The following is a 15307-nucleotide window of genomic DNA, read 5'->3' as shown; positions in this document are numbered from 1 at the left end:
AGCGTCAGTACTTGACGAGTTGGGAATGACACTCGAAGGTCAACTATCTTACTAACAGGAGCTTTGATCAAGAATGTAAATAATCTTACACTTTGTATAAAGGTACACATAAGCCTTAATTAGTTGTTTATTAGTGTACATGTTATGGTGCATAAAAAACAACCTGTGACACGGAAAAGTGCGCTGGATCTGCCATCCAAGTCACGATAACAGGTCAGAAGCTCGGGCAAGATCAAGATTTAAAAACCTCATAAACATGGTTTATTCTTATGTAACAAAATACTGAACTACAAGTGTTAAAAATAACTAAATAATTAAAACAATGTTATGCAGAAATTGGCATTTGGTGTGATTTGGCGCCCCCCACAGCATCCATCCACCCTATTACAAGACACTGTACCATCAACATGATTTTGAAGCTGTTATTTTAAGGTAAAGGAGTATAATGTTTTAAATCAATGCTCACCCGCCCATTATCTGCATTAAGACTTAATTGTTGCTGTAATTGTTCCTTCTTTAGACACCGACACTGATGAAATCCTTCTGAAGTGATTTAAAGTTCCCGTGAAAGGCTAGTGGAGTGCTGTTTGCTTCGGCAATACGAGTTTCCTGTCCAAACAGGCAGCTAGGGAGCCATTTGTCACAGGTATTGATTGGCGTTTGCTGCCGCCAGTAGTGCTAAATGTGCATTACACATTAAGAGAGGGGTTATTGGTCACAAAGTTAGGATATGCCCTTGAGTGCAGGATGAGTCATCACCATTTTTTAAGGGAAGTTACAAACTCTGAAATATCATTTATTTTAAGAAACACATACAAAACGACTTTTTTGGCACCGTTGGACCTGATGTATCGGTGTGACATAGAGCAAGATGTGTGGGAAAAAAAACATCTTTTTTTTAATTTCATGGGAGCTTAAAATGAAAGTGTTGAGAGACAAAATCCACAGTCCTCTCTCTGTAAACACTTCTGAAGTTTAGCTGAACCTGGATACCTGCCAACAGGACCATGCCTCCACCATCTGTGGCTCAGGAGGTGGAGGAGGCTCTCCATTAATCACATGGTTGGACTCCTGTCCTGTGCAAGTGTCCTTGGGAACTCCATTTTAAGGAACTGCTGCCATCGGTGTCTGAGAGAGAGTCAGACCTGGTATTAACATCCGTCTGAGTGATCACAAGTGGACATGCGTCTCGACTTGAGTCTCAAGTGACCACTTCCCCGCTCGCTCTATATGCAAATAAACGCGTACATCACTGGGTCTAACAGATATAATGTTTTTTACACGTAGAAAAGAAATATATTCATGTGAAACATTAGCCGAATTATGAAGAAGGCCAAAATAATTCAGAATTCTTGTAGACAGCATTTCTTAGAGTTTATAAAGTTTCTCTTATTTCAACAACTCACAAAATTGAGAGATTTTCAAAGGGAGTCTGGGGGCTTTTCCACGAGCGACAATGAAGTTGCTGCAAGATGTTTTTTTATACAAATAGACATTTCTTCATCTATAACATTAGCCGAATTATGAAGAAGGTCCAGATGATTAAAAATGTATTGTAAACAGCGTTTCCTAAAGTTTATAAAGTTTCTCTTATTGCAGCAACGCATAGAATTGAGAGATTTTTAAAGGGAGTCTGGGGACGTTCTCTAGGGGCGACAGAATTTGCCTGTATTTGTTACTGAATTAGTGAATAAGCAGCAAAGAGTGTTTTAGATCAACTTAAAAGCTATATTTGTTTAGTACAACCATCTACCTTTGTACCAGCCTGCTGTTCTTCACCACTGATCAGCAAAGACACTTTCTGGGGAAACAGAAAGAGGAAACTATGTCTTCAAAGCTATTAATTCATCAAACATTGACGAACAGTGTGCATATTTGCATGTGAGTATTGTTTTAAGTCAGAGTTTGAAAATGTGAACCTTTCCTTTCATATTCTAATCATAAATGTTGGCAATGTACGTTTGGAGTGACCACTTCTGATCAGATTATGTATCATATGCATTTAAACATGTACATCACCGGGACAAACGGACACAAATGAAAAAATATCTTCATGTGTAACATGCCGAGTTATGAAGAAGGCCCAAACCATTCCGAATTTGTTGTAGACAGTGTTTCCTGCACTTTATAAAGTTTCTTCTGACTCAAAAACTCACACAATTGAGCGGTTTTTAAGGGGAGTCTGGGGACTTTCTCTACGGGCGACAGGGAGTGAGAGGATTAGCAGCACAATAAGATAACAAGATGTACTCCAGACCCCGTCAGTACATCTCAAGCAATCCCGATATCAGATGCACAAATCAAAAACATATTTTGTTTTGTTACAATATCAGAAAATTGTGAAATATTCTGACAAATTCTGTGTTTTTTCGTTTGAATTAGCATTTTTTTTAATAAAGAAGAAAAATAGTTCAGTAGATTCTCAAAACTAGTTAGAGATGTTTTTTGTTTTCTCCATTTAAATGCATGAATTTCATATTTTCCCATGATTATTAGGCTATAATTATCAGTCTCTCTGGGTGTGGGTGCAGTGCTTGTCTTGGCCAGCAGATAGCAGCAGTCAGCTGTGCAGCTCTTCCTCCTCTGCTCATCTTCCCTCCATCAGACACTGCAGCAGCAGCAGCAGCAGCCAATGAAGGAAGGAAATCTTCGCTTTGCAGAAAAAAACAGTATAATGTCTCTGGCTCTGCCTCATTACATGCAATACATTCTGTGTTATCTCTAACGTGGCCTGAAGATATTACATATTACATTTGGCTCCATCTTCTGTCTTTTATCCGTCACGATTTACAGAAAATTGGTGTATTTTTGTCTGATTTTGATTATATGTTCACCTCCATCCAGTTTGTCCCACATCCCTCTTTACTGTACCTCTAATTTTAGCCTCCCCTCACTCTCCCTCTGTCTCCCCCCCTCTCTCCAGCCCTCCCCTCTCCGCTCCTTCTGAATGGAGGCTGAGAATAGACGAGCAGGAATGCCTATATATGGAGTCTTACACCAGCACGTCGAGCGCTGATGGAGTCACAGGTACACCGAGTGAACGTGGGCCACTGCTGTGATTTGTAAAGAGGGGGTGCTGGGGAGGGAGGAGGAGAGGGGGGGTCATATGCCTACTATTATGTGTGTGCGTGCATCATCATCATCACCATCAGCAGCAGCATCATCATCATAAGTGGGAGGCCGGCTGTGTGTGCACATGCGCACGCAAAAAACCTCGATGCCAAGAGTGTGCGTCAGTCTGAGTCAGATAGTGTCTCATTCTGTCTCGTCATGTGTGTGCGTCAGTGCTGTTGCTGAGCGAAACTCGCTCCAGGGGAAGAAATGGAGGAGAGTGTGTATGGGAGGGAGAGGAGGAGAGAGAGAGGCAGGGATGGTGGTGGGATGATGATGTTGATGATGATGATGATGATGATGATGATGAGGCTGAGGGAGGAACAAGGGAGGCTTGACTGTGACGACACGAATGCATCAGCCGCATTATAAGTGCACTTTAATATAAATGCATTTGTATGACAACCAAATACACTTATAAGCAACACAATAGAACACTGGTCCACAATGTCCATTCTGCAGTAAGTAAGATGTTCAGAATATATTCCATCTTATGCGATAAAAATCTCTTTCTCATATGTACAGACCGAGAACAGTTTCATACAAATGTACAAATGTGTACAACCTTTCTGAAAAGAACATATGCCTATATCCACAGACATAACGCATATGCATTAACATCTTGTTCAAATGTCACACATACAATATAGTAATTTTACACATGTATAATAACTTAGCCTTTAATAGCTAGAAACGTAGGAATCAATCCTTTACTTGACCGTAGACAACTCTACGTGAGCATGTCGACACCATGGGAATAGTACCATTCTCAACCCGTGTCGCTTGGTAACTGAATAGAAATAGCACCCCATCCCTATATTTGTCATTTTTTAAAACAAAACTTTTGTGTATTCTAACCCCTCTCAAAAAAGAAGAATCGCTCATTCACATAGTCAATTGTGCCTCACTACACCGCGCTCCAGTGGAGCAACGATGTAAAAGTCCATGTTGAATGGACATGATAAAGAGTTCAGAGTTCAGCAGGTCAGGGGGCCGCTTCAGGAGCCGCTATAAGCTGCCAGCATTGCAAATATTGATGCTGCAACAATATCCAGCCGACTGGAGGGACCTGAAGAGCCCACATTCAGAGTCTAATGTACAGTACGACGTAGCAGTGGATTTGTGGCATGATCAGAGAAACTTCCAGACACCTTCTCCTTCGACAATCTTGATATCTTCACATGCCAGAATCTCTTCACATGTTTTTTTTTCTTTTGTTTGTTTGCACATCACGTTGATACACAAGATTTTCAGATGGAGAGATAAATATGAAATGTTAAAGGTTTTGAAGCCGCAAACTCAAAGCTCAAAGTATCTCAGGTTTAAAGTTACTGTCTGTGAGTTTTGTGTCGCCTTTAAGGCTCTGAAGTTTGTCAGAAATCTCTTGCGATTCGATGCACTGATAGTGGTCACCCTAAGGATGTAAAAAAATTGTAAACATTTGACTTCCAGTACGTTTGAGGTTTGGGTTTGCGTTGCTGCATGTCAGGCAAAATAGTGCTATAATTCATTTCCCCCATTGAAGTAGCAAGAAATGTTTTGTCTTTTTTTTTTTTTTGTTCACAACAGATTTTTTTTTCACTACGAGTGAATACAAATGCGCGTCTGGAAGTTAAACAGCGCGTACACGTTCAGAGAGTTTTCCTCTGTCTGATCATATCTGAAGCTCATGTCACAGAAAAGCTGAGAGACACCACATGGACTCAAAACCCAGTCAGTTATGAGCCCATGCGGTTGAACCATCATGTAAAATGTTGCACCAGGTTTGTAGTAGTATACAGATTAATGACTGAACAAAAATATAAAGCCAATCTTTGTTCTGAGGAGACATGTAGGAGTTAAAGTCCTTAAGTTGTATATACATTATGTATATTTATACACTTAATTATTTTTTACTTTGCAGTAAAAGGGGCTCCACAAAATATGACAATATGCCATACTTAATGAAGTAAGTCACAGACTTATTTTAGAACGGAGGAACACTTCCACTCCCATCTGGAAGACAAAAAAGAGAGAAGAGAGAAAGAGGACGTTAGTGGTCTATTTTCAGATTTCAGTGTTTTTTCATTTAACATGTCAACAGAAGAGACAGATTCTCACCTTTGTGGAAGCACTGTGGCGATGGATGACATTGGAGTTGATACAACTCAGGTTGTTGCCCTAAGCCAGGGGCGATCGAGGCACCTGCCCCAAACATGGGTTCCAGGACGGCCAGTTCCTCCAGGAGGGACTGAGTGCAAGACACAGCGGGCGTGGGCGAGGCGATGGGCGTGGACGTGACGGGGCTGGGGGAGGCAGTGAGGATGAGGGGAGGGGAAGCCGGGATGGAGGAGCAGGAGGACACAGGAGATGACACCACCTCGATCTCCATTGCTTCCTCCGCCAGCCCCTCCCCTTCCACATTTGCCCCGGCCTCAGCAGCCACAGTCGCCCCGCACCCAGCCATGGAGTTACATTGCGCCGATTGGACGCTACAGAAGTGGCCCACTCCCTCAAACTGGGAGGGTTGGCGCCAGCACACTGGGGTCTGAGGGGAGGTGGGGCTGGAGGGAATGGGCACGGGGGAGGTGGAGGGGGTGGCGGAGGAGAGGATGGTGGACTGAGGAGGAGCGAAGTCGTCTTGGAGGAGGGTTTCTAGGATGCTCTCTTCAAACAGAGAATCATCATCGTCGAGGAAGATGGGAATGTCCAGACCTCTCCATGCTTTGATGGGATAAAACTCCCTCAGCATGTGGACTGAATCCGCAGGTTCTACGGTGGGGGACAGGAAGGGGGAGGGAGGGGAGGATGAGGGTGACATGGAGGGGGGAGAGAGTTTGGACAGCAGTGGATCCAGGTAGAACCCCTCTGCCAGGGAGCTGATGTGCTGAGCTAAGAGGGAGATCTCCGCCCTCTCCTTCTCCCTCTCCCTCTCCAGGGAGAAGAAGGAGAGGCAGGGCTGTTTGCCGGGTGACGCTTCAGGGGTGAGGAGGCCCTCAGGGGGACATTGGAGGGGCCCCAGTGGTACATCTACATACAGTGGACCCCGAACCTCGGGAAGGGTCATCACTGTGCAGTCGCCGTCTCCGGGGCTGTCAGGCGTGGGGGGCAGCTTCTCGTACAGGGAGCCGCTGCAGGGGTCGACGGAGAACAGGAAGTCAGTGGACAGAGTGGGCAGAGCGAGGGGAGGCTTGGTAGAGAGGGTGCTGGGGGGAGCAGGGCTAGAGGCGGTGGTTGGTGGGGCTGAGGAGGAGGCTGCAGGGGCCAGAGAGGTGGTGGCTGTGGCTGTTGTGGCAGAGGGCGGAGGAGTGGTGGTGCCAGTGGGGTCAAAGCTGAAGAGAGGCTCACCGAATGGGAAGCTGGCCCCTGCGATCTGTGGGGTGTAGGGTGGAGTGCACACAAACTCTTTGCTCTGCTGAGCTTGTGTGGTGGGGACAGGCGGGAGAGGCAGGGGGAGAGATGGCAGAGGAGGGTCGAGCTGGAAGGAGGGAGGCAGGAGGATGTTCTGGGTTAAAAAGTCTAAGTCTGCTACTGTTTCAACAGTGACCGGAGTGGGTGAGGAGGCGACTGAGGGGCTCTCAGTGGGATGCTGCTGGAAGAAGCTCTCTTCCTCCAGAGAGGAGATACTGGAGCGAGGGTCGCCCTCCAGCTGCATGGCCTCGGCGGCAGAGCTCCCCGGTTCATCAGAGGAGCCCACGCTGCAGCCGGCGGTGCTGAAGTCGAAGGACTGGGCGGAGAGGCCGCTGCTGCCGGGGGTGAAGACCTGGTCTGGGCTGGAGAGGGTTTCTGGAGACTGGAGGCTCAGACCCTCCTGCTGAGAGGTGCCAGAACTCAGGACCAGGGTGAGCTGGGTCTGCTCTGAGCTGAGCTGCTGGCGGACTGACCAGGCCTCAGACTCACTGGAGGGGGAAACAGAGGAGAAACAGGAAGTTAGGGAGGTGTTTTGTGATATTTCAATCAATTGGACTTGAAATGGATGAGTGGCCTGTTGTAAATACCTGATGATGTAGTTGTTGCTGCTGACGGGGATCTCTCCAGGCTGCAGCTGGAGCACCATGTAGAGCCAAACCCACGACTGGTCCAGAGCTTGCACACGCACCACCATCTCAGCTCTGCCCTCTCCTCCTTCTCTCACTGTTGAACAACAGTCACAGCACAAGTTGGCACCGGTTTGTAATCCTATTAATCATCATAGTGTTCTTCTTCACTGCGTGGATGTGCCAGTGGGCACGATGTGTGTGTGATTGTGTGGGCAAGGACGGTTGTAGAAGAGTATACTTACATAGGCTGCGGTGCTGAGCGGAGGCATGTGACAGATCCTGTGGGTGGAGGAGGCTGTACCAGGAGCGGGAGCGTAAAGCTGTCACATCAAAGCCGAGATAGGCGCTCACGCTGCGGGGGAGAGTGGGTGGTGATGCGTTAGGACGATAATGCTTCACCCTTGTTTTTTTTAAGTTATCTCACAAACATATTGTATTAAAGCAACAGGTGGAGGGTGAAGGGTGGAGTTTTTTTGGGCTTACCTGTCCTGAGCAAGCTGCAGCCTCATGTCCCGGCCGTGCTGCGAGTGGAAGCAGGCCAGGAACAAGTTGGTGTCGGCCAGAGGAGGGGCGGAGGTGGACTCCCTCTCTGCCCCGGGGCCGGAACGGCTCGGGTGGGGCTCCAGGGGGGAGCAGAAGCACACCCAGACCGGGTTGGAGGTCCAGTAGGAGCCGGTGGTGGGAGAGGTGGAGGGGGGAGAGAGGCAGCGAGCTCGGATCAGAACCAGCTTGTTCCCAGCACTCTGCCTCCGCACGGACTTGGAGGTGTTGAAACGACAGCGGAAGAGACGGTCTGTGGAGGAGAGGAGGGTTAGAGATTTCTCTAGAATTAAAAAATAAAAACGTGCGACTTTATTCAGACGTTTTTTGTTGTTTTTTGCTGATAACTCACCCATCTCAAGAGAGGTGGAGGTCGACAGGTTGGTCCTCATGATGTAGTGGTCTGAGGCGTCGATGATATCATACACGCTGTCCCCCTGAGCCACGAGATCCACCTGGAAACACGAGCAAAAAACATACACGTTACCCCTGAAGTAAAGAGTGTGTGTCTCCTTTCAGTGTGTGTGTGTGTGTGTGTGTGTGTGCTCACCATGGAGTGTCCGAGGTGCTCGGAGACGCTGTCTGACAGGTACAGGAGCTTCCCCTCCCCGGTCACCAGCATCAGAAAGCCCGGCAGCGCCTGCATCAACTCCGACAGCTCGTGGAAAGACAGAAACCCCGCGCTCTCCTCCAGACCAGCAGCGGTTCCCCCTCCTACAGAGACGAACCAGGACAGAATGTGCAGAATGTGTTAACGGAGCCGAACAGACCCGATCTCTGCAGCGCGTTTTCAGCACCGCGGACAGACGCAGCCGGAGCGTTTCAGCACCGCGGACAGCGACGCGCGCTGCTTTAAACTCATCTATCAGCTTCTCTATTGATTAGTTCTGATCAATTAAGACACCCAGCTGTAGAGGATGAGATACATGTCGAGAGAGCCGCCTGCAGTGCCGCTAAAACACTTGTTGCTCGCCCCCCCTCCCCCCCTCTCTCTCACTGCTACACGAGCTTCATCAACAGGTTGTTTAATTCATTCTCACCTTGAGTGAAGAAGACGGATTTCCTGGTGTACATGCAGGCCAGCGACATGATGTGCAGGTATGACAGCCGCGCTTTATCTGCATCGGTGATGGGCAACAAGTCCTTCAGGTTCCGGATCTCGGCGTTGATCTGGTCCCGTCGAGCCTTGGATGCTCCTTTGGTTGAGCGGTACATGGTGGCCGGGTGCTGCTGCTGCTGAACTATCGAAATTCCTCCAGATGTGAGTTGGAGAGTTTGTTGTGAGCGGGTTCGTGTCCGCGCGGTGCCTCGGCTGAAGTCTCAGGTTGTCAGAGTGGAGAGAAGAAGAAGAAGAAGAAGAAGAGCTCGGAGGTGTTATTGGACTTTCATCTCAGCTATGTTTTGTTGTTGTTGTTGTTGTTTTCTGTTTCCAGAGAGAGAGAGGTTTTAAAAACCCTTCTCCTGTCCTGTCCTCCGGCTGCTTTAGCTCCACCACAGCGTCCACCAGCTCTGATGGCTGGGCCGGCTGCTGGATGTCTGTCCCCCCGCTCGGAGTGCAGGTGAATCGGCGGCTGTGGTAGCCGTCTCTCGCACAGAAGTCCGGAACCCGTAAATCTGGTTGAGGGACTCTGCTCGCGGGTCACTTATATAGGCTGGGACTCCGCCGGAGTAGGGGGGCTCCCAACGCACCAACACCGACGTAAAAGGGAGGGAGGGGGGTGGAGAAGGAGGGGGGAGAGATGTCTCATATCAGTGTTTGCAATGGTGAATCTCTCCCCCCCTCCCTCACCCGTGCCCTCTCCTTTCGGTGACTCTCGCTCGACGTCAGCTCTTCCCTCTACTCGATGATGACGTCGGGATGAAATCGGGAGCTCCGGCGACGCAAAAAGCCCGATTTGGACAAAACCGAGTAAGAGGCGGAGCGAGCGTAAAACGTAAACGGAGTCACCGGACTCCGGTGTATTGGAAGAAGAGGAGGAGGTGGAGGAGGGGGTGCAGCAGCAGCAGCAGCAGCAGCAGGAGGAGGAGGACGAGGAGGATGAGGAGGAGGAGGAGGGGTGTGTGGTGCATACGAAAAGAGGTCTCTGTGTTTATATGTCTGGCACCTGAGGAAGGCTACCCGTCATTTATTTATTTTTGCCCCGGACCTGTCAGAAAGGTGACATCCAGCGGTTTTATTTGACCAGCACCTTAAACATGTCGGACTGATGCCGCAGACACGTCGTCTCTGTCGCCTTTTATGAATGAACATCATCCCTGAAAACTGTAATAAATGCTCAAACATACACGAAATGTGCGGATAGCCTCCAGTCAGTCAGTCAGTCAGTCTGTCGGACGTGGAGGCTGCGCATGTTCACTGCAAATTCATATTTCCCTGTCGTTAGGAGACGATCTTTGATATTTTAATGAGCATGTTTTGCTGTGATAAAACACCAACACTGCCTGTGTACAGAGTGACACACGTCAAATAGTCCCACAGCCCTGCGATCGACGGTACGTGTCGAGAATAGACAGATTGTGAGAGGAAGTTTTGGTTTTGTTGAACATAAATGTGGACTAATGACGAGAGAAAACAACCATGACAGCTTCACCAGTATGACACCAGCTCACACCATCATAACCATCGTATTTTTTTTATTTTATTTTTTTATTTTTTTCACCCTCTTTTAATTTAATGACGTGCTCGTGTGCGTCAGGGTTTGTCTCTTTGTTCTCCAGCTCTTTAAACCCTCACAAGGACGATCTCCAGAGGCTTCATGGAGACTGACGCCGTGTCAATAATTGGCATCTGTGAATACAAAAAAATCAAACAGACGCCAGAATTGCGCAACCCGCCATCCTGTCACCGCGAGCCTCACGTGAGCAGGGGAAGCGGTGCGGTGTCTAAAAATAGATCTCGCAGGTGACCCGCACAAGGACCGCGAGGCGCGCCCCCGCAACCAGCTCCCATCTTCCCTATTTATAGGGAGGAGATTTCACTTGTAGCCCCCCAAAATAGATCTGAAGTGCGTGCTTCACATGTGGAGCACACACACACACACACGCACGCACGCACACACACAGCTGGATCTGCGCGCACACACTTATGTTTCATCCGGATAGATTATGAACACAATCGTCACATATTTCAATTCTCCAGCCTGATTATTTTTTGTTATTTTTAGGAAAAACTCAATGGAGAAAGTGTCCCAGCACACTGTGTCTGTCTTGGTCAGGAGGTGTGTGTGTGTGTGTGTGTGTGTGTGTGTGTGTGTGTGTGTGTGTGTGTGTGTGTGTGTGTGTGTGTGTGTGTGTGTGTGTTACTCATGTTGTTGGGACGTATATGAAATACCCGTAGTAACATTTGTATATGCACATATATGAAAAATGTCTATATGTTGCGTTTTTATATGGTGCTACATCCCTGTTAGTACTTTATAGGCTATATGTCAAGATACAAGTTTATGACATAATGAAATAGCCATAGTAAAATCTGCACATGTAGGCCTACATACAGTAAATATATTGTTTTGGGGGGTAGGTGAGTAAGTTTCCCAGCATGCTTTGAGACAATGTTTTTTAGGCCATAAGCCAAAGCAAACATGTTGTAAATCACCACAAATATTACCTGTCACACAGTAATTAGTGTTGCTGTTCTTCACAAGTGTTTCTCATGGATTATGGTTAAAAAAGATGTTTGAGTGAAGTGTAAACACAAGTGTGTTCTTCAATGTGCCGTGAGCATCAAGAGGAGTTAGCTCACCCTGCTAATTACAATGCTACACAACAGCAAAACCAACAACAATAGGACGACTCGACACATATATGATGTGTGATGACCATGATGGGCTCTCAGTGATGGTAAATCCAAGGAACCCACGACTGTTCACCTGCTCCACCTCAGATCCACTGATGCAGACAGGTGTGTGTGTGACTTTGCCTCCTTTTCTCTAAGATCAAAAATCAGCTCCTTGGTTTAGTTGTGGTTGAGCAGCAGATTGTTCTCTGTGCACCACTCTGCAAGATTGTTGACATGCCAAAATATGTCATTTACATACAGACAGTAAACATACATATTTGTATGGGCTGGACATAAATGTATATCTGTGAAGTTGTTCCAGTTTCCGACAGGTTTCATTATAATGTTTGCACATATATTTCACATACGGGCCTCCTGTAAAAGTACACACTGTGTATGGGAACACACAAGTGACCGCACCATCTGAAAATCAATACATCAAGTTTTGTTCCCTGAGAGACAGAAAAGCAACTTCATCACAGATAAACAGTTTGTTGGATAAAGAACGCATGACTCAATACTTAGATATTCTGACATGGTGGTCTGTAATTCCACTCATACTAACTTTTACTTACTTATTAGTTACTTTTTGAGGACTGAGTTTAATCCAAATCAATATCTAAACCTGTCTTCATCTGCATTTTTGTAGCCAATAAGGCTGTCTGATCACAGACGGGCCAATAAAACCGGCAAAATGTGAATTGTGAGGTTAAGTTATTTATTTTATTAAGGTGTTTATTGAGCTGAGAGATTAAGATTATTGTCAAGCAAGTCCCAGGTAAATCTTTTTTAATGGGCAAGTCAAGTCACTTTTTCCAGAACCCAAGAAACTTCAGTCTCACCTTCAGTATACAGTCTTTATGAAGAGAATGGACCCGGTTGGTACCGATTGTTCAAAGAGTTTGACAAATAATTACACTTTTGTTTATTGAGGCTCTAAAATAAATGTAATCAAACAAAAACAAAAAAACTACCCCATCACTTTTAAAGATTTATTTGTTATTTAATCATAACAATTCATTCATTCAACATTTTACTGTTTATCATAATTATAAGATATATTTTATTTATTACATTTTTTAAAATCATTTTGTAAGTTTAGTATTTTATCATTTTATTTTTATTGCCTGTGTTTTTCCTTTGTTCTTTATCTTTTATTATTTTTAACTTTCCATATTTTATTGCTGTCTTGGTGTGCATTAGTCTCTTAATCAGCTTATGTTTTGTTAATATTCTATGGGGATTGATTGATTGATTGATTGATTGATTGATTGATTGATTGATTGATTGATTGATTGATTGATTGATTCAAAGATTGAAATACTGACAGCCAGACAGCAAGAAACTAAAGAGTCTCAGGTCATTTATTTTCTGTTGATTCAAGTTTCAGGACATCATAACTTTAACTGAGTCCACGTCTCTGACTGAGGTTATGGCTTTGGACCGGGTCAGAACTTGAATCAGGCAGTCCGGACGTTTCAGCCAGAAGCCGTCATCAGTGTCCACAGAGTCCAAACAAAGACAGCTGCTTCAAAAACCTGTGTGTCTTAACTTTTCATTGACAAACATTTCTGAAACCTGATCTATTATCTTCTTCTACCAGATGAATGGAGACGGATGCAGAACCAACAGTGCGAGGCCCATTTGTTAAATATATTGATGACTTCGGCCCACTGTTTACTTTATTTTTTATATGATTCAATATGCAGAAGATAACTCATTGATGAATCATCCTGGATCTAACTGGGGCTCTCAGCTGTAGTTTTTTTCGCTCTGTATTTCTTGCCTCGGTGCTTGTGGGTCTGCCTCTGTGTCTGTTTTCTCTCATATTTTTTGGTTTTCTTATCGGATGACTCAGCCATCTCTGCTTCCTCTGTAGTTGTTTTTCACCGCTGGTTCCTGTTTGGTAACGACCCAAAGGTACCAGATTATTACCAGATGATCAGAGAAGAATGACGAAGTGCAGCACTGATTTATTGACTTTTTTTTGGGAGTTTTAATCTGCTTCACTCGAGTTTGTCATCTGTGCTGCACGTCACATGGGCGAGCACAGAGAAATACATCACACACACCAGTCTGTGGCTAAAGTGGGAACCACAGCGTGTCAGCGCCGTGACATCAGCTCTCCTTGTGGCTATTCAGGGTGCAGCGTCACGCTCAGTCATTAGGGCAGTTCACTCACAGGAGATATAATTGTACAGAGGTGGTGACAAAGTCTTTTGTCAACCGACCCTGAAAGGACTAACATCGAGTCACGCTCTTTCCTTCAGGTGCATCTAATAACCCTTTGCTTTGGTGTTTTGGTGTCAAAGATCATCCAGATTATTGTTCCTTCTCCTGGATTTGGTGAATAAAAAATGGAGGAGTGAGTAATCTAGGTTGAAGATTGTGGCCGCTAAAAATGTTGTGTGTTTAGTTTGTCTGTTCTGGGCTACTGTAGAAACACGCTGGACTCCACAGAAGAGGGACTCGCTCCACCTGTAGATGTAAAAGGTTTATTCCAAGGTAACAAGAACACAAAGATTCTTAGTTCAGGTGATTATTATTACATGAAAACATGATTATGAATATTATATTTCATTTCTGTCAGTAGTGTCTTCGTCCTCCCTTCTTTCCTGTTTTATTTTGAAGTTTACATTCCACTTCCTGTCTCTGTCTGTTTTCCCGCCCTTTTTCCCCACTCACCTGTAAGTTGATCACTTCCTGTGTATCTCAGCCTGTGTTTTGCCCCCTCTCTCTCTCTTTGCTGGTTCATCTGTGTTCCTGTTCCTGTTCTCCGGTCCTCGTGTGTCCTCGTGCTCCTGCTTCGTTCTATGTGACTTCTGGTTTGACCTCAGTTTTGGATTTCTGTTGTATTTGTTTATTTCTAGGTCTTTTACCTGCCTTTTGTCGCTTGCTTTTTGGGATTTTGGACATCAGCTTATCATCACCTCTGTCCATTTTTGTAAAAACTTCTCTTCAGCAAAAATTGCCAGATATTTTCTGGTGCCTTCTTCTCGGATTTGCTGCTTCACTCATGATGCAGCTGTGACAGTCTCGCTCCTTATTTACACAGTCTGATCTCATGTTTGATTTGTTTATGAATGCCCAGGGTAGATAATGATTGAATTTTGTGCTCGCTGGTGTAAAAAGGTTGATTGTTTTATCGTTCTACACCACTTCTGTCTCTCAGAGCCTCATCTCAGGTTCACCTCACACTGCATTATGACATTTCCTTCCGCCTGATTCCTCTTGTTGACAAAACGCTTCCCTTCCCTGAAATAAGTACTCAACATGTTTGTACCAAAAACCCTCACATTTCTTCAGCTGCCACACAACTCAGTCTGTACTGATTACAGTCCTCTGCATCTTGGTGTCATTAGCGATCGTAAAATGTTCAGATTCTTCAGCGCGACTACTCCAGCAGTCTCATTTATTGTAAAAAAATAAATAAATAAATGATCAAATCAATTGAACGGACACAGTTAAGTCTGCTGCATCATTAACCAGCCCATAAGCATGTATGTGGCCGTCTCATCTCAGCCATCATTAGAGTAAAAAATGACGGACAACAATCTTTAACTACAATTAAAAAAAGTCTTTTTTTCCAAATATGACTGACTACAAAATGATTTTTATCTCGTGTTATGTTCGACCTTGTAGTCTGTCACCATCCACTACAAGTTAATGTGATAGTAAGTTATTCAGATTCTAACTCTCTTAACACTTTAAGGACCGTGCCAGTGTTTGTACATGATTTGTTTCATTTTCCGAACCACATATTCATTATTACAGATCGTTCACTGAAGCCTCTCGTGATGATGTATTAACTTTTGGACTCTCAGTTATATGTGCTGGCTGTTGTTGTGCTTTCTCCCTC

General features: G+C 45.4%; 1 protein-coding gene across 1 annotated transcript; it reads right to left on the bottom strand.

Annotated features, from left to right (window-relative positions):
- Positions 1-5077: 5077 nt before the first annotated feature.
- npas4a (neuronal PAS domain protein 4a) lies at positions 5078-8885 on the bottom strand. Its single transcript, XM_073487742.1, has 8 exons — positions 8711-8885; positions 8221-8384; positions 8023-8125; positions 7614-7923; positions 7373-7482; positions 7089-7224; positions 5212-6989; positions 5078-5106 (listed from the first exon to the last, which is right to left on the bottom strand). Exons 1-8 carry the CDS (start codon positions 8883-8885, stop codon positions 5078-5080), a joined length of 2805 nt encoding a protein of 934 aa, XP_073343843.1.
- Between the last annotated feature and the right edge of the window lie 6422 nt (positions 8886-15307).

The sequence above is a fragment of the Pagrus major genome, chromosome 18, assembly GCF_040436345.1.
Source record: "Pagrus major chromosome 18, Pma_NU_1.0".
Classification (NCBI taxonomy): Eukaryota; Metazoa; Chordata; class Actinopteri; order Spariformes; family Sparidae; genus Pagrus; species Pagrus major.
Note: the sequence above shows the minus strand (reverse complement) of the source record. Positions and strands in the feature narration are given on the sequence as shown.

Excerpts from the sequence above, each read along its gene's own strand:
- npas4a (XM_073487742.1), bottom strand. The coding sequence starts at position 8,885 with ATGTACCGCTCAACCAAAGGAGCATCCAAGGCTCGACGGGACCAGATC. Across the intron at positions 8,126-8,220 it reads AGCACCTCGGACACTCCATG|GTGGATCTCGTGGCTCAGGG; the intron begins GTGAGCACACAC and ends TCGTGTTTCCAG. Across the intron at positions 7,483-7,613 it reads CTGCAGCTTGCTCAGGACAG|CGTGAGCGCCTATCTCGGCT; the intron begins GTAAGCCCAAAA and ends TCTCCCCCGCAG.